The 22520-nt window shown below is 47.4% G+C and overlaps 1 protein-coding gene across 1 annotated transcript in view; it reads right to left on the bottom strand.

The window, feature by feature from the left end:
• The window catches only part of SLC27A6 (solute carrier family 27 member 6), a 373836-nt gene that overhangs the window by 18383 nt on the left and 332933 nt on the right, over positions 1–22520 (bottom strand). Inside the window, exons 7-8 of the mRNA XM_085632711.1 lie at positions 17576–17774; positions 16702–16799 (exon numbers count right to left, since the gene is read on the bottom strand). Of these exons, the coding sequence (XP_085488837.1) occupies positions 16702–16799; positions 17576–17774 (297 nt within the window). The remainder of the gene's footprint in view (positions 1–16701; positions 16800–17575; positions 17775–22520) is intronic.

Raw genomic sequence — 22520 nt, 5'->3', positions numbered from 1 at the left:
CCGGAGTCAGTTAGGATTATAAAATGTAATAAACAAACTGCCCATTCTGGCCTATGGGGAATAGGTAGCCTTGCAAAAGTGAAAAACGAAAATGGCTGTAATTCACGATCAGGACATACCACAAACATCAGGGCATGTCCTACCTTTTACCTAGAATGCACCCTGCCCTTGGGCCTACCATAGGGGTGACTAATATGTATAAAAGGGAAGGTTTAGGGACTGGCAAGTGGGTGCACTTGCCCAGTCAACATGGTAGTACCATACTGCACACAGGCTCTGCTATGGCAGACCTGAGATACACTTTACAAGCTGCTCCGGTGGGTGGCACAATCAGTGCTGCAAGGCCACCAGCAGCATTGGTTACAAGCCCTGGGCACACGCAGTGCACTGTACTAGGGTCTGACAAGTAAACCAATCAAGCCAATCATGGAGTCACTAATCCATACATCAATTTACCATAGGGAGCACTTGCACTGTGGCACTGAACAGCAGTGGCACAGTGCCCAAAGCATCTATAACCAGCAAAAAAACACATCAGGCAACAGCAAATAATGGAAGGGAGACCCACACCAATGGTGCTAGGTCTAACACTTGTTCTTGGTCGGGGCCCCACTGCCACATGGTAGTGGATTTCGTCAGCTCCCTGAGGTGCTTTGGGATGTTGGTCAGATCTGGGATGAAACGTCCACAGAAGTTTACCATCCCTAGGAAACTTCGAACGTCCGAGATGTTGGAGGGTACCGGGGCTTCCTGGATGTCTCGCACCTTGTCAGGGTCTGGGGCCACTCCTTTGTCCAAGAACGTGTAGCCAAAGAAGCTGATTTTCTTCTTCAAGAATTGACATTTATCCTTGTGTAGTGAGGCCGGACTCGCGTATCCCCTGGAGGACACTGCAAAGCCTTCTGTGGTGATCATCCAGAGACGTGGCATATACCAGCAGGTCGTCACTCACATTCAGGACTCCAGGGAGCCCGCTGAGGACTTCCCTAATGGTGTTCTGAAACACCTTGGCGGCACTTGAAATCCCAAAGTTGAGACGCTTGTATCGTCTGAGGCCTACGTGTGTCGAGAATGTGGTGAAGTATCGGGAATCCGGATGCAGGGGCAGTTGGTGATATCCGAGAACCACACTGCCCCGTTCAGCTCCCCCAAAATGTCATCGATGGTGGGGGTGATGTGACGTTCCCTTTTTATAGCTACGTTCGGGAGGCACAAGTCAAAGCAGATGCGGACCTGCCCTGGCTGCTTTGGTTTCCTCGCCACTACGATCGGGGACACCCACGAAGTGGGCCTGCTGACCTTTGCGATGATCCCCTGCCGTTCCAGCTCCTCCAGTTCTTCTTCGACCTTCTGCCGTAGGTAGAACGCTATGCGTCTGTGCCTCAGTGCCAGCGGTTGAACGGACTGGTCGATGTGGAGCGAGACTTCTTTCCCTTTTAGGCACCCAAATCCTTTGAAAATGTCATCAAATTCCTCCATAATGGCTGCTAGTTCCTCTTCCTGGACGGCGAGAGCAAAGGCGATCACCCTCAGTTCTTCTGCTGTCTGGCTGCTTACCAGCATTCCACTCCCTTCATCTGTGACATACACCGTGGTGGGGACCCTTAGATCCTGATGCTGAACTTCAGTTTTGAAACATCCCAGGAGTGGGATGGGTGTCTTCTGCCCGTAGGCGAATACACACATTTTTGCTTTGCACAATGGTGGGCATGGACTCAAATGATTGTACACGTTGGCGGCCATCAGTTCTATTGAGGCTCCCGTGTCTATGGTGGCCTGCACGTCTTGGTGGTGAATCTGGACCTCGCACTTTTGGAGTCTGCGTCTTTTCGGCGGCAGTTGGTTCACTGCGAGTACGGAGTGGACGTGGTAATCTCCCGTGTCATCATCCATGTCTTCGCTGTCTTGCGTTTCTTCTACGGTCTGGGCCGTCTCTCTCTGGGGATTCGATGACCTACACACGGTCGCAAAATGGTTCATCCTGCCGCAGGCTGAGCACTTCTTCCCTCTCGCCGGGCAGGCCTGCATGCAGTGGGGCGTGCCTCCGCAATAGCCGCATTCTCTCTTCCTGTCTGGTGGACGCTTGCCCGGGTGTTGGCGCGGCGTGGCCTTCACGACGTTCACCTGCTCCATCTTGATGGGACGGTGGAGAGCGGCCTCCATATGAGAAGCTCTGGCTTTTGCAAGTTCTTTAGACCGTCCCATGGTGAGGATGTCTGCTAAGGGTTTGCCGGATTCTTGGAGGATGTTCTCTGAGTTTCAAGGAGTAACAGCCTTGTATTATCTGGGCCCTGATTTCCTCTTATTAGTCTTGTAAGCCGCACATGCTGGCCAGCTCTTTCAAACGCCCGGGGAATGCGTCTAACGACTACTCTGCCTCCTGTTTGGCCTGGCGAAAGATACATCTCTCGTAGTCTCTGTTCGCCATAGGCTCGAAGTGTGCATTCAGAGCGTTGAGCAGAGTTGCATACGTCTTGGGGGTGGCCTCTACCAACGTTTTGTAGATGCCATGTATGTCTTTGCCTCCTAGGTGGAGAAGCAGTGCTCTGCACCTGTCGCGGGCTATTCCTGCCCCTTCTGGAGACGTTCGGTCCAGTCCCTCCATTTCGGGGCAAGGGAGGAGGAGGCACCGTCCACCACGAAGGGCTCGATGGCCGGGATCGTTGTCATCCTGACGCAGCTGTGGGAGCACCTCGCAGCACGTGCACTGCCTCTCTACGGGACTGGAGTGGCAGCCGCCTGGCCGAGGTTGGTTGTGACGCAGTGGGGCCGTGGCACGGCGCGCAGTGGTTACTCTGCTTGCCCCCGACGTCCACCAGGGGGCCCTGAGGGCCTGACGTGTGTGTGAGCGCAGGCTGGAGGGCTGAGGGCTACTCACTGGCCAGGGCACTGGTTTGTATGTGGGCTGCAGGGCCTCCACTAGTGTCAGCAGGCTGGCTCTTTATGCAGCTGCAAGGGCTTTATTAGTGGTAGCAGGCTGGCTATGTAAGTGGCTGCAGGGCCTTTACTAGGGGCAGCATGCTGGGTGTTCAAATGGCTGCTGGGTGTTCCCTCGTGGCAGAGGCTACTCACAGTTGTGGAGCGCTGGAGCTGGGCAATGGGGCGGCGTGGGCTCGTTTCCGCCGTCGTCGCCAGTGTAAAGGGGCTGCAGCACGGTATGTATCGAATCTCTGCAGCCGGCTCTGGGACAGCGCAGGACTGTGCTTTGAAGCAGCAGGGATCAGGATCTGCGTCCACCTTGCCTGAACCGGATACTTATCAGGAATGTTGCACTGCACAGTTTGGAGATGGTGGTGTTGGCGATGGCAAACTGCCTGGTAAGAGTGGGGGTCATGGTGGTGATGCTTGGGATGAAGAGTTGGAATTGGACTTTTTAAAAAAAATTATTTATTTATATAGTTTTGTATAGCACGGACAAGACCCAAATGGGTATCAGAGACCTTCACATTATAGGGTGGGTATGACGAGGATGAACTGAAAAAGGGAAAATTGTGGAGGATGAGGTGCATGAGAGTACCTGGTGGGTGGTGCCTCATGAAGTGCATCAGGGATGCAGTGAACCTAACCGGAGGGGGAGAATTGGAGTTTTGTAGCAGGCATTAACGGTTTTGGCATCAGCAAGGGCAGTGTCCATCCAAACGTAAGCAAGGCCAGCGTCAGGATGGGCGGTTTACGTGCAGGCCCTGACCTTGAGGACAGGTAAGAAACCTTGCGTGGTGAGCGCTGCCAGGGGTGTAGAGGTGGGGGTGCAAGCTGTGGGGTTGAAAGCAAATGAACACACAGAGTCAACCCTTTGCCTATTGAAGGGCAAGTATGTGCAGGATCAGGGTACAGATACAGAGGCAGTGACAGAGTGGAAAGACAAAGAGGGAGCGAGTAAGAAACTGCAATAGAACGTGCTGGACTCTGCGGATAAGGCGGAGGAGAAAAGTGCAGGGGATAAAAAGGAGAGCCAGGAGATAAAACGCAAGACGCTCCCATAAATGGGTATTACTAAGCCTCTGGGTGCCCATTTGATGCCCAGCATCAAATGGGCAACCAGTGCATTTGGAAGGGGGAGTACAGAGAAATTTTCAAGCTATTACATAGGGAGATATGGACAGAGGAGGGATCAAAGGAAGAAGAATATGAGCTGCCTGCTGGCCTAAGGTGCCAGTTAATACTGAGAATTGGACAGAAGCTTTTCTTATCTATTCAAGTGTGTTTTGTGAGAAATATCCTGAAAGGAGCGTGGCATTGTTCAAGTACCTTTATGTTGTGCGGAAGACTTAAATTCGGGAGATGGACCTGGGTGCGTTATGATGAGAAGTTTCACACCCAGATAGATGAGGATGGTATTTGAGCACAGCTGAATAATGAATTGTTCCTCCAGACGATTACACCAGAGCCGCCAGTTCCGCCTACCTGCACAGCAAGTAGGTGGCCGTGATATACAAGTCCTTTCGAGGGCGTCCCACCGAGGCAGGGGTGGGTCAGCGGGGAGAGGACAGGCGGGAAGTTGAGGAGCTTACTGGTCCTATAACAGGGGCAAGTGCTTGCAGGAGTATTGTAAGTATAGACATAAATTCTCTAATTGTGTTGGGAAGCACATGCTCACACAGTGAGGGCGTCGAGGGAGTGGGTTTGGTCAGCAAGGTAGCACAGGAGGTCAGTGGCAGGGAAACAGCAAGAGGGGCAGGGGCAGAGGCAGAGGGGAACAGAATCCTATGGGCAAGGGCACACGCAGCAGTTAAGATGGAGAGGCCGAGACACTGGCTTGAGCAGTTGGGTACGGACAGGGAGAAGGATTTATTGTTGCCCAGTTTTGAGTTCAGTTTTCGTTTGTGTTTTGATGATCACAGGGTGCGGCAAAAGGCGGACAACTTACAGTCAGTAAATGGACGTGAAGATTTGGTGTGATGCAAATTGCTGAAGGAGGTGAGTGAAGGAAGGATAGAGGGCCATTTGATGACTAACCTTTGGCACATCTGCGGGTCTCGTCGATTGGGGTGGTTCCTAAGAAGCAGCCAAGGGAGTTTTGGCTCATTCAACATTTGTTGTGGCTGTAGGGCCTGTCAGTCAATTATTTCGTCCAGGAGGCTTGCAGCAGAGTGCAATATGCCTCTGTTGACACGGCCATACAGCTGATGAACAGTTTGGCCGGGATGTTTTGATCGTAAAATAGGATGTCAAATCTGCTTTTCGGTTGTTACCTGTTCACCCAAAGGATTAAATATTGTTGGTTATGCATTTTGGGGGAAGTTTTGGGTGGACAAAGCATTGCAAATGGAGTGTTCTATTTCATGCTCACTGTTTGAGGCTTACAGTTCCTTTCTGCAGAAGTTGTTCAAGCGTGTCATGGGGAAGGAGGTCATGATTCACTATTAGGACACATTTTTATTGGTGGGTGCCCCAGAATCGGAGGAATGTCGGAGAAGTGTGCTTTTGTTTCAGGATTTGATGTATGAAGTGGGCGTCCCTTTGGCACCAGGGAAGATGGTGGGGCCAGTACAGGTGATTACTTTTCTGGGTATTGAGCTGGATTTCACCTGCATGGAGATAAGATTGCCAGAGGACAAGAAACTGAAGTGTCTGAAATTATTGGACAGGATGGTGGCGAAGGGCAAGGTGCAGGGGAATGATATTCAAGTCCTTGTATGTCATTTGAATTTCACTTGCAGAGCAGTAAGGGCAGGCAGAACTTTTTGTCGACAGTTTGCTTGGTCATTGGCAAAGGCATCACGCCCACACCACAGGGTTCACCACAAGGTAGGGGATGAAGGAAGATTTGCGGATATGGAGAGTTTTCTTGAGTAACTGCAATGGAATCCCCTTGGCTGGAGTGGGAGAGCAGGTGGAATGGTCTGTCGAGCTGTTTTCCGACGCAGCCGGCGGCCACGAGTTCTGCATTTTTTGACAAAGCCAGTGGTGTATGGAGGAGTAGCCTGAGGCATGGAAGCACAGGATCGGAGCATTCCCTTCCTACAGTTTATTTCACCGGTGGTGGCAGTTTGTCTGTGGGGATGCCTTGTTGCTAAAAAGTCTGTCATGTTCAATGTGCACAATATGGAGGTGGTTAGCATTATCAATCGACTATCGGCTTGTGATCCAAAAGTTTGGCAGTTGCTAAGAATTTTTGTATTAGACTGCCTGCACGCAAACTTGTCTATCAAGGCCAGACACATTGGGGGAGTGAACAATGAAACTGCCGATGCTCTTTCTCGTTTCCAGTTCATTTGTGGTCCATGGGCGAGAGCGTGTGATGCAGCTTATACTCTGTTCATTGTTGGAGTCTTCCCGCAAAGCATATGGGCTTGCATGGGACAAATTTTTCCTGTCTAAGGCAATGAGACGGAGCGGTGTGGGTGGAGTCCAGGCCCGAACGATTGATGTGATACATTTTATTATGTTTTTGATTGACAAGGGTTTACCGGCTGTCACCATAGCTGGTAAGCTGGCGGGAGTGGCATTCTACAGGAAGTTGTTGTGGGGGTAAGAGTTATCGGCGGGGGAATTCTGGAGGTGGATTTTAGAGGGTTGGGCAAGGAAGCGGGGTACTGGGCAAGAATATGGTGCCCGATCACCCTGGACATTCTGAAGAAGGTTATACTCATGCTGCCAAGCATTTGCAAGGATGATATAGAGACTCTCCAGGCTAGGGGGTCGATGGCGGCGCAAATCAGGTATGTTGGCAGATGGTGGTTTGACTGCTACCAGCACTATTTGCGATTGGGTTGGGTTTTTTCACAATTTGCAATAATGTTGCTGTTTTTCATCCTAGGTTGCATTGCGGGCCCAGGGAGAGGTCAATAGAGGTGTGGATATTAGGACATCTTTCTCCGTGAAATGGATGGCCCAGCATGCTGCAACCAGGACAGGTGGAAAGCAACTTAGATTTCTCAACAAGGTGGAGCAGCTAAAATGGTTTGGAAAAGGGACATGCTATGGCATGAGCTATTGCCCAAAATGAATTTGTTGGCAAGGGGACGCCCCCGCCCAGAAGTGTTGTTCCTGCATTTAGGTGAAAACGATTTAGAGCAGGTGAAAGAACGGACTCTTGCACAGTGCATTAAAACGGACTTGCTGGAGGTAAGATGTTTATGGTCTGGTACCACCATAGTGTGGACTGAGCTCTTGATGAGGAGAGCCTGGCGGGGGTAAAGAAACCTGGGGTTGACAGGCCGAGATGGAAAGGGAACAGGGCACCCAAGAAGTTTTGCAAGGCCAAAGAGCTAGTCTTTCTCGAGCATGGTGATATCAGATATGAAACAGTGGAGTTTTTCTGTGACGATGGGGTGCATCTGTCAATCTATGGGGTTGAGATGCAGGTGAGAAACGTGCTTGCAGGAATGTTGCATCTACTAGTGGGGATGTAGATTGCTTTCCTAACAAGCGGGGGGACAGAAAAACTCCGATGTTTATTCTGGTGGCAGTATGGTTACACAAGTTGAAAGTTAATGCAAGAAACGCTGGTCATGTTGAGACCCAGTCGAGGATTCGGAAGAGGTGCTTGGGGGGGGGGGGGGGGGTTGGAATTCAGTTTCTGAATGGAATAATAAGATGGCAGCAGTGGTGTATTTGTGACGGTTGAATGCAGTTTGAGTGAGGAGAGTTGTGATTGGGCTTTTGATTTGTAAAGGAGAGGGAAGAGGAGGGATAATTAGTAAGATGTACAGTGACGCTGGGTTTTGATGGTAAGTATGTAAGGTGTGGAGCCAAGGATTTATGTATGAAGCTTGTGCACCTGTTTAATTAAAGTTACCTTTTCCACACTATCATGTTGTCAGTTGTTCTTGGATGTGCCATCACGCCTAAATGACATGCATTCTAAAGTAAAAGTCAGTAACGATGTATCTGTAAGAGACATAGGTTGGTTATAGACTCCTTACCTTAGAATTACCCCCAGGTGTCAGACTGGATCTGGAGATTTTTTTCTTAGCAGTACTCCTGCGCGTCAGTAGGTGGGGTCGGTCGACTCCGTGTCCATCGTCGGTGTTGTGGTCGCCGGGGTGACATTGCAGTGCCTTCTTAGATGTCAGTTTTGGCAAGACTTTACACGCCAGAAGTGCAGAGCCATGAAAGAGGCTGACCACTGATGTGCCACAATTAGGGCCCTGTAAGGAGTCCTTAGCCCTAGAAGTCAGTTCTCAGAGCGGGGAGGATGGGTGAGGTGGTAAGGAATCTATAACTAACCTATGTCTCTTACACATACATCATTACCGAAGGTAAGTAACTTTTACATCTGAAAGAGACAGTTAGTTAGTTAGTTAGAGACCCCAGCAATACCAACCCCGGAGGAGGGTCCGCGAACCAAGTTCACACCAGAAAATCCTGGAAGACAGAAAGGGCAAAATAGCCGTTCCTCTGGACTTGCCAGTCCAGGCAGTAATGTCTGGTGAACGTGTGCATAGATGCCCACGTTGCCATCTGGCAGATGTCAGTGAGTGGGACTCCGCGTGTCAATGCAGTAGTTGCTGCCGTAGCCCCAGTGAAATGAGCATGCAGCCCAACTGGAGGCTTCTTTTTTGCTAAAGGGTAAAACGGTTTTATACAAGGGACAGCCCATCGGGAGATGGTACGCTTTTGGACAGCCTGGCCTCTCTTGGCACCCGCATAGCCAACATAGAGCTGATGGTCCACCCGGAAATCTTCAGTGCGGTTGAGATAGAACAGCGCACGTTTTGGTTCCAGACAGTAGAGTCTCTCCTCCTCCTTGGAAGGGTGCGGAGGCGGGAAAAAAGTAGGCAGTGTATTAGTTCGTCCTATGTGAAAAGGTGTTACTACTTTAGGAAGGAACGAGGGTCCTGTCGAAAGCACCACTTTGTCCGGATGCACAGAGAAGAATGGGGGCTTTAAAGAAAGAGCCTGAAGCTCACTCACTTTCCGAACAGAGGTGATGGCAACAAGAAAGAACATTTTGAGAGTGAGGAACCTGAGAGGACAGTTAAGAAGAGGCTCGAAAGGAGCACATATAAGGTAAGTCAAAAGAAGATTCAAGTCCCACTGGGGCATTATGAAAGGAGATGGAGGAAAAAGATAAATAATGGCCTATTTACAATAGGGGACTTGAGGAAAGAGGGCTGATCTGGTAGCTGAAGGGAAGCAGAAATGGCTGCTAGATAGACTTTGAGTGCCCAGAGCAGAACCCTGCTGGGCCAAAGAAAGAATGAACAAGAGAACCTCAGAAAGAGGGGCAGAGAGAGGATCCACAGCCTGTGCTGTGCAGCATGCCACAAACTTGTTCCATCGACAGGTGTATACCGCTTTAGTGGAGGGACACCTGACTGCCAAGATAACATCACAGACTTCGGGCGGAAGGTCAAAAGCTGTCAACTGTTGCCACTCAATCTCCAAGCAAGGAGGTGGAGACTGGAGAGGTTCGGGTGCAGAACCATCTCCTTCTGGGTAGAAGTGGTACAGGCGTAAAGGCGTACAGGAGCCCACTACTCCACTCGTGATGAATGGCGTCGCCGAGCAAGTACCGCATTGGACACTCCAACCCAGAACTGCTGACACATTCTCTTCGGTGGCGAACAGATCTAACCAAGGCTCTCCTCACCACTGAAAGATACCTTGCACCACCTCTGAGTGAAGGCGCCATTCGTAATCCACCAGGCTCCGGCGGCTGAGTTCGTCCGCCCTGGCATTCAGAGAGCCTGCCAGGTGTTGAACCACCAGGGTCACGCCCTGATGTTCCAGCTGCGTCCAGAGGCGAAGAGCCTCCTGACACAGGGACCCGCCTTGCTTGTTGCAGTAACACATGGCAGTGGTGTTGTCAGTGAACACCTGCACCACTTTCCCTTTGCGAGAGGGAAGGAACGCTTTTAGTGCAATGCGGATCGCCCGGCGCTCCAACAGGTTGATATGAAGCCTGGACTCCGCCAGAGACCAGACTACTCTGATCTGCACCATCCCAGAAGTGATGCATCTGTCACCACTGTGAGGTCTGGTTTGGGAAGGGAGAGGGATCTGCCTCTGACCCAAGTTTGGTTAGTTAATCACCACTGCAGTAGTTGTTCCCGCCCAGATCTGAACATAGTCGGAATGATTCCCCATATGCTGCACCCACTGGAATTTCAGGTCGCACTGCAGAGTACGCATGTGCCATCTGGCATGATCCACAAGAAGGATGCAGGCGGCCATGAGCCCCAGCAGCCTCAGGGCCATTCTCACCAAAATACGGGACAGAGGCAGGAACATCGCTATCACAGCCCGAATATCCAGGACGAAACTGAACTGTGTCCAGAACAGCTCTGATGAAAGGGAACATCTGAGAGGGAGTCAGGTGGGACGACGGCACGTTGATAGTGAATCCCAACAAACGCAGGAGGTCTGCCGTAGTCTGGAGGTGGGAGACGACAGCCTGGAGCGTACCTTCCTTCAACGGCCAGTCATTGAGATAGGGTAAGACTGGAACCCCTAATCAGCTCAGATGAGCTGTGACCACTGTCATCACCTTCGTGAACACCCGAGGGGCACTGGTAAGGCCAAAGGTGAGTACTGTAAACTGAAAATGCTTGTGGCCTGCCACGAACCGTAGGTAACGTCTGTGGGCTGGCAGGGAGGGAATGTGGAAATAGGCTTCCTGCAAGTCCAAATGCACCATCCAGTCTTCAGGGTTGGGGGGCAAAAATGGACCTGAGCCAACGTGAGCATTTTGAACTTCTCCTTGCAGAGAAAGCGGTGAGGGCCCTGAGGTCTAGGATAGGACACAGGCCTTTGTCCTTCTTGGGCACCAGAAAGTAGCGGGAATAGCAACCATGACCTACTTCTGGTGCAGGGACCCTCTCGATAGCCCCCTTGGCCAAGAGAGCTGAAACATCCTGTCGAAGAAGCGGCAAAAGATCCTCTGACATGTGATCGAAAGACAGTGGCATGGAGGGAGGGGTAGTCTTGTTGGAAGGAGGGGTAGTTTTGAAGGGGAGGGAGTAGCCCCTTTGGACTATTTGCAAAACACACCTGTCCAACGTAACAGATTGCCAGTGGGGGCGGTGATGGCGAATCCTGCCGCCCACTGGCTGTAGATGGCCCGGAAAAGTCGGACTGGGAAGGCTTGGAAGCTGCTGCAGGGGGTGAAAGGGTGGACTGGCCCGCCCGCTGGTTCGCATGACCCATGTCACTGGGTTCCACGTCGGCAGCCATGCAGAGGCTGGGCAGTTTGCGTGGGCCAGTGGCTGGACTGGCTCTGACGTGGTGGGGTGCCCCGTCCTTAGTCACGAAAGGGGCGAAAGGCAGACTGAGAAGGACAGGAAAACGCAGCGAGGCCCAAGGATCTGGCCGTAGCACGAGAATCCTTAAAGCGCTCCAGCGCCGAGTCTGCCTTGTCACCAAAAAAGGCGACGCCCATCGAAAGCCATGTCCAGCAAAGTTGCCTGGACATCACCGAAAAGCCAGATGTTCTCAACCAGGCATAGCGCCGAAGGACTACCGACGTGGCAGTCGTTCTGCCCAGTGAGTCAGTGGTATTCAGCCACATAGAATCGGGAATTTCGCCACGTCTCTCCCATCTGCCACCGCTTGGGAGAGAACGGCCCAGGCCTCCTCCGGGTACTGAGGCAGCACTTGCGCAACCGTAGCCCAGATTGTATGGGAGTATTGGCCCAAGAGGCACGTGGTATTCACGGACCGCAGAGCCAAGCTGGAGGGAGAGAACATTCGCTTCCCAAGATGATCCAGGTGCTTGGATTCCCTGTCTGGGGGAGCAGAAGGGAATGCACCCTTGGAGGAAGAAGCTCGGACCACCAAGCTCTCGGGGAAGGGTGTTGGGTGCGGTGAATTGGGTCGCTTGGGGCCGGGCAGTGGCAGAGGGCAATCGTCCGTTCCACAGGAGACCCTGTGCTGGGCTTGGACCAGGTGCCCAGAAGGACGTCAGTGAGGGCCTCATTGAAGGGCAAGAGAGATTCAGAGGAGGTTCCCGCAGGCTGAAGCATCTCTGTCAGGAGGTTAGTCCCGACCGTCACTGAAGGGAGCTCGAGGCCCAAGGCCTCGGCTGTCCTTCGCACCACCACAGCGTCGGACGCTCCCTCCTCCGTAGCCACGGTAGGGGGAGAAAGCATGCCACTGGCGTCACCCAGGTCCTCTCTCCAGTGCAGCTCTTCAAGCTGGTCTGGTAAAGGGTCAGAAGAACCCTCCCAGTCCTCATCACCACCATCTGGGTGATAGGGAACACCAGGGGAACAAATGTACCCTCCGGCGTCGGCTGACGTCGGCTACGGGTCCATCTCAGGGATGGGGTCGGTGCCAGGGAAGGCGAGTAAGTTCGACCGGCATTGATCCGGATTCAGGCCCGGATCAATGGGGCCCTCCGGCACTGGGCACCAGAATTGAAGACACAGGACCCCCGACAGGTTCTGCGGGGCCCGAAGGCATGTTGGTGGAGTCTGGCTGCCCAAAGATGCGGTGGAGGGCTTTGTAAAACATACAAAGTTGGGCCGTGGATGTCCCGGCTCCTAGAAACAGGGGGAGGCGCGGAGTGGTCCCTGAATCAGGAACTGGAGACAGAGCCTTAACACAGCGACGCTCCGGATCCCTCTTCGCGTCAACCAACTGACGGGGAGAAGGCAAAGAGCGCTGTTGCTTCTTCGCCTTCTTCTTGTGCTTCAACTTACCCGAGGACTTCGAAGACTTGAAGTGGGACGAAGTGTGGGGGCTCCGCAACTGGTCTCAAGACCTTTCCCTCAAATCAGACCGGGAGCGATGCGGTGCCGACACCCAGGCAAAGCCGACAACTGTGACAAGACCAGCAAGGCTTGAAGCCGGTTCGACGATGGGATATTCCTCATGCACCAGGAGTCGAAGACTCGAAAGAGAGGTCGAAAAAACATTGAAAAAAGTTGGTCAAAAAGTGACTAATGGGTAGCTCTCTCCGGATCTGCGCTAGGCTGATGTGGAAAAACAAAGAACTAAAGTCAGCGCGCAGGGGCGGCATCTACGTAGGCACTGTGTCGTCATCCCGGCCACCACAACGCCGACAATGGATGCGAAGTCGACCGACGCCACCTACTGACGTGCTGGGGTACTGCTATAAAAAATTCACCGGAACCAGTGTGACACCTGGGGGTAATTCTAAGGAAAGGAATCTATAACTAACTGCCTAACTCAGATTTTCACCTACAATCAAAGTGTGTCATGCTGCTTTGCATATGGGTTGAAAAGGCATGCTGATAATCATGTACACGTAATAGCAGCAAGGGGTTTGGACCTAGGCGGCTGGACGGGGTGGTAATATTGATCTACGTAAAGAGGTGTCCTAGCCGTCACATTCAAGTGCTGCTAAACCAATTTAACAGACTAAAGACCATCAATTCAATTGCTTGTATGTCTTTGTCTTATTTGTTATTTCAATATACATAATTTGTTCTGACTAAAACGTAACCGCTCTTACCTGACCCATGGTAAAATGTAGAGCAAAGTGAACACAATGAAGTAGCAAATAAATGCTTCAAGTCCACATCAATTGAATTGATGGTCTTTAGTCTGTTAAATTGCTTTAGCAGCCCTTGACTGTGATGGATAATCATGTACGCAGCACAATATGGTCTCTCTGTGAATAGGTGCTTCATTTGCATAAAGGAAAGGCATCTTGAAATGGATCATAAGCCATTTTCATACATGGAAAGTGGGATACCTTTGCACACAAAACAGCCCATGCTCTAGGTTTTTTGCATTAGCAGCAGTAATTGGTATAATGATACCTCTTTGGTAATGCTATTTTTTAGAGGATACTCCATCTAACTGGAGAATCCTCACCTTTTGAATTTCACCTGGCACCAGACAAGATCTGGATATTTCCAGTAGTATCTCCCATGTGCTGAAAGTGGCGCCATCGGACTATACGGTGCATTTGCACCCCCCCGATGTGGCATGAAGTCGTACATAGGCAGCAATTAACCCTGTAATTACGCGAAGTGCACTTTGCAGGCTACGCATAGCTACGCAAACTGCTCAGTGCGGTAGGGAAATGCTGTTCGCAATGATTGCACAGTGCCGGATGCTTTTCCGCACTGTGCAATCATTGCGAACGGCATCATGCACCGTGCAAGCCGTCGTTTTCTGCCGCTCTAGTAGATTTGTACTCTAGCGGCAGCTTTCTCAACGCGGACTGGTAGTTTCTCATCGTGAGCGGTTGCGAGCATACGTGACCACTTGCAATGAGAAAACTGTCCTGCCCCGCGTTGAGAATCTCGCCGTAAGGTTCATTTTACACGCTCGCGATCGGCAACTTGATGTTGATGATCGCGAACGAGGAAAAAGTCTCGCCGGGATGTTGATTTTGCTCGCTCGCAGTCGCCAACTTGACGTTGAGGACAGCGAGGGAGCAAAAAATGCCCGCTACGCTATGCTACTCGTTTTTGCACTGTGCTACGTGAGATTCGCTTAGCACGTAGTCCGCAAACTACACACACTCCGCAAGCGTAGCGTATTTTTCCGCCCAGGCCTAGCAGCAATCCTGCACACCAACATTTTCTTTTGAAACTTTTCTGCACTCTCAGATGCTGATCAATTTCGACAGATCAATATATGACAGTGTGCACAATCTTACTAGGTATCTTTTTAGAACCATAAAGTCGACTCCACAGAACGGATATAGAGTATCCACCATAAAGTAACTTATTCAACTGATGGATACATCTAAACATCAATTACTCACATTTTTATTAAATACCAAAGCAGTACCTCCTAAAAAGAATGGGATCTAAGCAGTGGAAGTCCTGCAGAACTGAGCTGGTGAAATGATATTATCCGCAGACATGAGGATCAAGATAGTAATGTCTGGTGAAGGAGCAGACAAATGTGAATGTGGAAGGCTGGCAAATGTCCAGCACCGGAATGCTTCTTAACAACGCCATGGCTCTGGTAAAATAAGTCAGAAGGCCAACAGGAGGCTTCTTCTTGGCCAGAGCATAGCACATTTTTATGCACAGAACAATCCCTCTGGACAAGGTTTGTTTCTGACCCGCCCTCTGTTTCTTAGCACTAGCGAATCCAACAAAACCTGGTTATCCACCTGATGCTCCTTAGTCTAATCTAAGACTAGGATCTCCCTTTGCATCTACCTGTTTTAAGACATTGACTTTACCAAAGTTGAAAATGGCCCAGTTGAAATGTGCTTTGAGGGAACGAAAACTAAGCCCAGGCGGAGTTCTAGCAGAACTCAGAACTCCGCAAAATGCAGAACTCCGCGAAGTGCAAAAAAAGCTCCGCCGCGCTAAGCGTAGCTCTGCAAGCAGTGGAGTGCGTTGAATAAATGCTGTTCACGGTAATTTTCAGTGACAGGTGCTTGTCTGCACTGTGCAATCATCGCGAACGGCACCATGCACATCGCAAGCGGGCGCTGCTTCCTTTCTGCCGCTCGAGCAGATATTTATTGGAGCAGCTGCTTCCTCAACACGAACGGACAGTTTCTCAACACGAGCGGTCGCGAGCATACGCGACCACTTGCAATGAGAAATATGACCGCCTGCGTTGAGAAATCTCACCGGGAGGTTAATCTTCCACGCTTGCGCTCGCCAACTTGATGCTGACAATCACAAACAAGGAAAATTCTCGCCGGGAGGTGGATTTTCCTCACTCGCCAACTTGACGTAGACAAACGCGAGCGAGGGAAAAAAACTCTGCTCTGCTACATGGGGTGGGGTTTTTCAGAACACCGCGAAACGTGCAGTGTGGAAATCTCCGCATACTCCGCGAGCGGAGTGGAGTTCACCGCACAGACTTAGAGAAAACTAGGCTAGTAAGGCACCCACATTACCCATTACACATGCAATATGTTTTTTGCCTTCAACCAATATACAAAGCAGTCAAAAATCTGTATGGAATAAGGAAAAGGAAGTCTTAAATGGCTTAAATTAGCACAAACCTCCAAACTAAAATGGTTGTCTCTCCTTGTGCTATCATGACACTCCCAAGTAAGATGGCACAGTAAACTGCACCCCCATGTGCAAGGTAACATATTTAGAAACAGGTCCACTCTAAAACTGCAGGTAAGGGGTTTCAGCAAAGCAAAGTGAGGCCTCAGTTTAAAAAAAAAAATGAAGATACATATTATTTGTGCAATGTATACTTATGCTTACCTTTTCTTTTATACAGATGGTGTATAGGTGAAGCAATGCATTATACGAGGGATCAAAGGATGAATCATTATCAAAAGTCTACAAAATTCATACCCACTTAACTGAGCCAACACATACCCTGCTGAGCCAAAACATGGCATACTAAGGCATCAATACAAAGCAAGTGCAGTGAAGCAAGTATACATTGTGGGCACAACTCAAAATCTAATTTGATCAAAATAAACAATGATGTTAAGAGAGCACGTTAGTCACTCTCAATTCAATCATCTCAGTAGAAACAGGGGATCATCCATCTACGACATAACCAATTAGTTATGTATGCATCTATAAAGGAAATCATATTTTATGTAGTATTTGAAAAGTAAACTCTACCTTTGTACAATGCAACAGATTTAACGTGTGGTGTAATAATGGTATTAATGAAGACTGGTGTACACACAGACCAATAGGGGTTATAACACAGATGTCTTGCAGCATATTATATAAGAGCTGCACATGCACTGTGAAGCTTTGGCTATAACACAACCATTTTGTGTGATTCATAGAGAGCTTAGTTTCAACAGATAGGAGGAGCAGATCAGAAGACAGCGATACAATTATACATTAAAATCAAGCCTCAATATTAGGATTATTATACATAGTATTTCACCTTCAACAGCAACACCATACACATTGGCTTCCTGTATAAAGTCCACCATTCCAATGATGTCTGAAACTTCTGTGGTTGCAACATTTTCACCTTTCCATCTATAAAAAAACAAAAAACTGTATTTTATATGTGAAATGTGTATTTTGAGCCAGGGTTTTGGGCTGTGAAAGAACCAAGTGATGCTAATAAAATCATTCCAGGACATTACACATAGAAGATTTAATAACAATCGCCTGCAATTAATTTGAGACAGACGCATACCGATGAAGACGAAATAGCAGAATAGACTCTCTGAAACAAACAAAATCTCTGTGGCACTGGTTCTTAAGCGGACTGTGGATCAGATGTCAGTAGATCATTCAGTCTAAGTTTGTTCTTTGCATTCTGGTACTCATAGTCCTGAATGTGTAACTGAATAAATAGCAAAAGAACAAGAACGTGGATACCCAGACAAAACCAGGGTTGAATGGGCTACTCATGCCCGACATGGACCAGCCTGAGAGTTGTGCATTTAGGAAGACAACAAGTGTTTTACTACACCCGGTGCTTTAAAATGCCATAATGGAAAACAACTATACCTCGCTCATGACAGTCATGGTACTAAGACCAATTTACAACATAAAGAAGATTTGTTTTAAGGGGCAAAAGCCCTGCATATTTATCTAATCTGGTAGATAGAAACCTGAACATGACCACCTTACATCGGATCCATTAAGTTATTGGTGAGTAGTATAAAATATTTTGTTCACATCACTAATACACCAATTGGAATTGTAACCATTCTGCAATCCATTACCACACATTCGGTGAAGATAAATCAATTTCTAATGGAAGGAAGAAGTTATGTGTCACCAATTTACAAAATAAAATGTACCTGAATGTATCCCCAATCCGATCTCGAAAGTACAGAAAATTATCTTGATCCTGGAACATTAAATCCCCAGTATTAAAAAATCGATCTCCTTTTCTAAATACATCACATAGTAATTTACTTTCTGTATGTTTTTTGCTGCCAGCATAGCCAAAGAAGGGATTAGTTGAATTTATTTTTGATATGAGAAGACCGGTTTCGCCTGCAAAAAGAAAGGAAAACATGTATGAGAGACATCAAACAGCAAAAAAAACAAAAACCACATAACCAGCAGTACATTTGATCGAAGGCAAGGTTTATGCAAAAGGTTCTGAAACAAAAGTATATATCTTTGTAAACATTAGGAGAGAAATTGTTTTGTCTATTTTCCTCTAATATAATTAAAGGCTCCAACATATAATCAAACATAAGAGGAAGCACAGGTTTAGAGGTCAAGGGAGCTGAGGCTGGAAGCTACCAGTGACATGTACCTGAACAGGGGGATGTCCAAAGAGATCCTTTGGTGAAAGCCCCAAGCTATGGGAGACTGTACGGAATTTACAAAAAGGGCCATTAAACCAACCTCTTCGAGGGGGAGGGAGAATTGTAAAAAGCATCTGTCCCTAACTATTAACCAACCACCATTCTCTTCTCTTCATATCCTGGTGGCAATCAGCCCTGGACAATGGCGTGGTGTTACACTTTCTTCCACCATCCCCCACTTAATAATGTCTAATTGTCTACTGCAGACATCAAAAACAGAGCACGTCAGCTAGTGCTCTTGTCAAAGGGAATAACACAAAGTGCTCAATAAACACACAAAGTTTTTACTGGAGACTGCACTGTGCCTTCATCCGTACAATGAGTGCATGGAGCTGCTAAAATTAGACCAAATCTTTAACATTCCGACAGTCCCAGTTTTGTTTAAGGGGGTGAGATGTAAAAAAAACTCAATATGCATGGGTATGCACACAGAAAAATCATAAACACAGCCTAGATAAACAGCATTGGATGACGTTTGGCTATGGAGTGTTTGAATCCACTAGTCTTCACTTTTCTTGCTTCATCACGTAATGTGTGAGCAAAACGTAGGCTCAAGACAAGAGCACAATTATAGTCTAACCTTTCCACTGCAGACCGTGTAGAATGGTCTTTCCAGAGCAGAACATTGAATACTGAGGTTAGAGTTAAAAAGTCAAAATAGACTGACACAAAAAAATGTAGGTGGCATTTCTGTTTCAACATAAAGTGTTTGAGGGATAGAGGATTTAGGCACAGAACTCTTTGTAGCCCATGATTGAAAGTTTGTATGAATGTGGAAGTATGAGTAGAGGCCAATTTTAAGACACCAAGGTGATGAAACATCTGGAGCCATCCTGTGTTTGTTGCAAATGGAGACATGGACTCCAAAGAATTCCCAGTGTTCACCAGCTTTTTATTAAAATTTTGTAAATTCTCTAGCCATGAAGCAGCACACAAAAACTATTAACAGTCCTTTCAATGATAAAAGGGAATGGCACATTCACATTTTACCTACTTTCGTTTTCTAGATCCCCAGCATAAGGGATGAGGCAAAAGAGCTAATAGTTCTCCCTCTGTACAAGGGCAGTGCTTCAAACTAAGGGACTAGGAGGTGCCATATCAAAGTCTCTTCCTAATGAGGGCAATGGTGTAAACTAACAGTGTGGCAATCAAGCCAGTCCTTCTTATTTCTGAAGATACCGGATAACAAAGGATGTGCTGAGTAAGTCAGGAAAGTATCAAAGCCAAAGTGGTAGTGGGCAGAAACCCTTCAGACTTTCTAAGGAAGATTTTATTCCTGAAATCTCAGGAAAAGAGAAGTTTTGGTGGGATACCTTTCAAATCAAATCTTTACTCGAGTAACAGAATAAGGGGAACACGTTCTTAAGATAGGAGACTCAAATCTTATTACTCATACACTGATGATACACAAATCTCTTCATGCCTTACTGGCAGAATTCTCTTGAGAGCACTCTGCTGCTTAATGCTAAACTCTTCAAAGACTAAACATTGTCCAGCATCCTCACATCCCACTGCTCTCTCCAACCCCATCAACTCCTCCCACATCTCAACCGCGCACTACAAGGGGGACCCTAACAGTTCTATTTAACTCAAGCATGCAACTAGAGTTCTTTATTCCTTCCACCACAACAGCTGCTTATTCCCAGATGTTAACATAACAATTTACTAGTACCCTATCTTGAATGCCTCAGTCACTCGTAGTCTAAACTACATTAACTACATGTTCATGGGACCATCCAATACACCATTCCAATATTGTTGCATTTTCTTACACCCACAACATTAAACACACAAATTGCTCAAATAATCATCAAGCTTACTTGACTGCCTTCAAGCCGAACGACTTGCTTCCAAATCATGCAAACGTTTTACCCTCGACATCGATGGCACCATTCACCCATGCCGAAATGGGGTACCAAAAGCAGTCCTGCCAAAAATGCTCAAACCAGCTCAATTTCCCTTGTCTCCTGGCCACAGTTCTCTTTAAAAAATCTCTTCTTCTCTCCTTCTTCGCTCCCTCCTCACCAGTTGCTTTCTCTCTACTTTCGGGTTGCCTTCTCTTTACCTTTCGCCTCCCTACCTCTCTTTCTCTCGCTCTTGAAGCCTCCCTGTGCCTGCTGCAGTTATCCTCAGGAAGCTGGGGAAAGCGCAGAGACACCAGGAGCTTACCATAGCTTTCAAAATAGGTCTCTAAGGGCTACAGTCTACTGGGAAATACCCAGTAGAATAAAAGGCCTGCCCAGCCCTATGTTCACCACACACCTCTACAGATCGGTCACTTTCTCCACCCCAACACACTCCTTATGATTGAACAAACACCTACCTCTTGACACCTAAACCTCTGCCGGACACCTCCTGATTCAGCTCTCTCCTTCAAGTTTCTTGATGATCTGCTCTGTAATACTCTGTCAATAAACTGAGATCCAAATCATTCCTCTCAGAATGTAAAGATGGCCTCAAAATCCACCACAAAGAAATACAGTAAATAGGCTAGCCTAAAAGACTGCGAGAAATGTATGTTTTACATCATGTAAAAGTAATTCAAAATCAGTGCAATCTGCAGAAATACACCTTGGTGTAGCTAAACCCTACAGGGCAAGTGGAAAATGGAAGCGATGGGTGAGGCTTGCAGAAAAGTGGAAATTACGAGGGGTATATTGAGGTTCAGGCAGTATAGTCTACCAACTCAGTTCTTTTCTATTGGTAAAACATAATTTCCCCATTCAACAACTCCATTACATAGATGTTCCAAATTGTTATAACTGTAAAGGGGAAGAAATAAGAATACAAAATAAAGTGCAAACAGGAACTGACTTGAAGGCTGTACAGCGAGAGAAAATGTGAGATTTTTGGAACTGCACAATTGTGACCCTCTGCTTTGTTTAAAATAAGCCAGCATAAGATCTGCCACAATACTGATTAAAGTATTTCAAACTATGTGAGAAAATGTACCTTAATACAGTTAAAAATAATATTTCACTCCACCTACGAACTCTCTTTCTTGCCCATAAGCAAAACTCTTATGGCAAAGTTACTCATTTAATGTTTAACAAACTACCCTACCCTATCATTTAGATGCCATGTCACATTTGCTGTCCTACAATCAGAGGTTTATAACCGTGCTAAAGGAAAAACACAAGCTAAACTCACATTGCCCCTTCCTTTATTATGGTGTAGAATGCTTGCTATTCAAAGAAACTGACAAATGATATGCATAGAACTGCACAGTCTGGAGTTCTTTTAAAGGATGTTCACTATACCTATTTTTCTACACGTTTTCAATATATGACGAATATATAAACACTGGTCATTTATGATATCATGCCACCTCACAAAAGAAAATAGCGACCTCTGATATGATATCAGGAAGAAATTGGTAACACACTGAATGCAGGGCTGAAATATAACATGTACAAGTAAACAGTGCTCTCGGATTTTGGATACCTAGCACATTCAAAAGTAAGAGTGCCTGATTATAGGTCATTTAAATAATAGGATTTTGGCCAATGTTTGCAACACGTGTTATCAGTGCAAACACTAATGGACAACCATGTTCAATTAAGTAGTGTTCAACATAATTATTTCATCAGTGATATATACAGACATACATATACCATGTATTGAGGCCAACTATGGACAACCATAAGTGTGCAATATAAAAATCAACATTTTTTATGTCACAGTATCTGTAATACATTCACTAAGGTTTTAAATAAATATGTGGTGTACAATGCATCATGGAGGGATACGTTGGAATATTCTCTTCTGATCATTTTAAAATTAGTATCTCCAAATATGGACCCCGTTTGACCACAAGTAATTTTTACCATTTCAAAGAAAATCAAAGGAACTTTATGCCTTTTGTGGCAATAGTTCCCTGCAACATTCTAAAAGTGAGACAGGAAAATTAAGTGCTGCAAGGCAGCCCGGGAAAATGTAGAGAACAATTACGGATTTGGATTCAAAAGTGTTTGCGATACTATAAAGCTGTAGAGACTATAATTTTGTCAAGACCAAAAGCTGTAGTAAATTTGTGTAAACAGTAATATGTTTAAAAGCAGGGGCGTCATTCTTCTCCAAATTATATATGGAGTTTGTCTTAAGCTAGTAAAAAATATTGACATGCTCAAGATTTTCTTCTAATTCCGGGGTGAGCAATAATAATTCAAAAGAGGCTATAAAAAGCACAGGCAGGAGGAAAAAGCTGAAATAAGAAAAGGAGAAAAAATACGTGTTAGAGGACATGATAAGTGAAATTCATAAAGACTTTGCTAGGACTTAGTCCTCGAATTCAGGACTAAGGGCCAGATTATGATTGGGGAAGGCCCGTCACCACCAGCCATGCGGTAGCGGTCCTTCCGCAATCGTACCGCGATTTTCCCTCCGCCACATTACGATGGTGGAGGGAATCGCGCTCGGACCATGG

Source organism: Triturus cristatus, chromosome 2_1 (genome assembly GCF_964204655.1).
Source record: "Triturus cristatus chromosome 2_1, aTriCri1.1, whole genome shotgun sequence".
Taxonomy (NCBI): domain Eukaryota; kingdom Metazoa; phylum Chordata; class Amphibia; order Caudata; family Salamandridae; genus Triturus; species Triturus cristatus.
The sequence above is the reverse complement of the archived record's forward strand: the minus strand, read 5'-3'. Positions and strand labels throughout refer to the sequence as shown.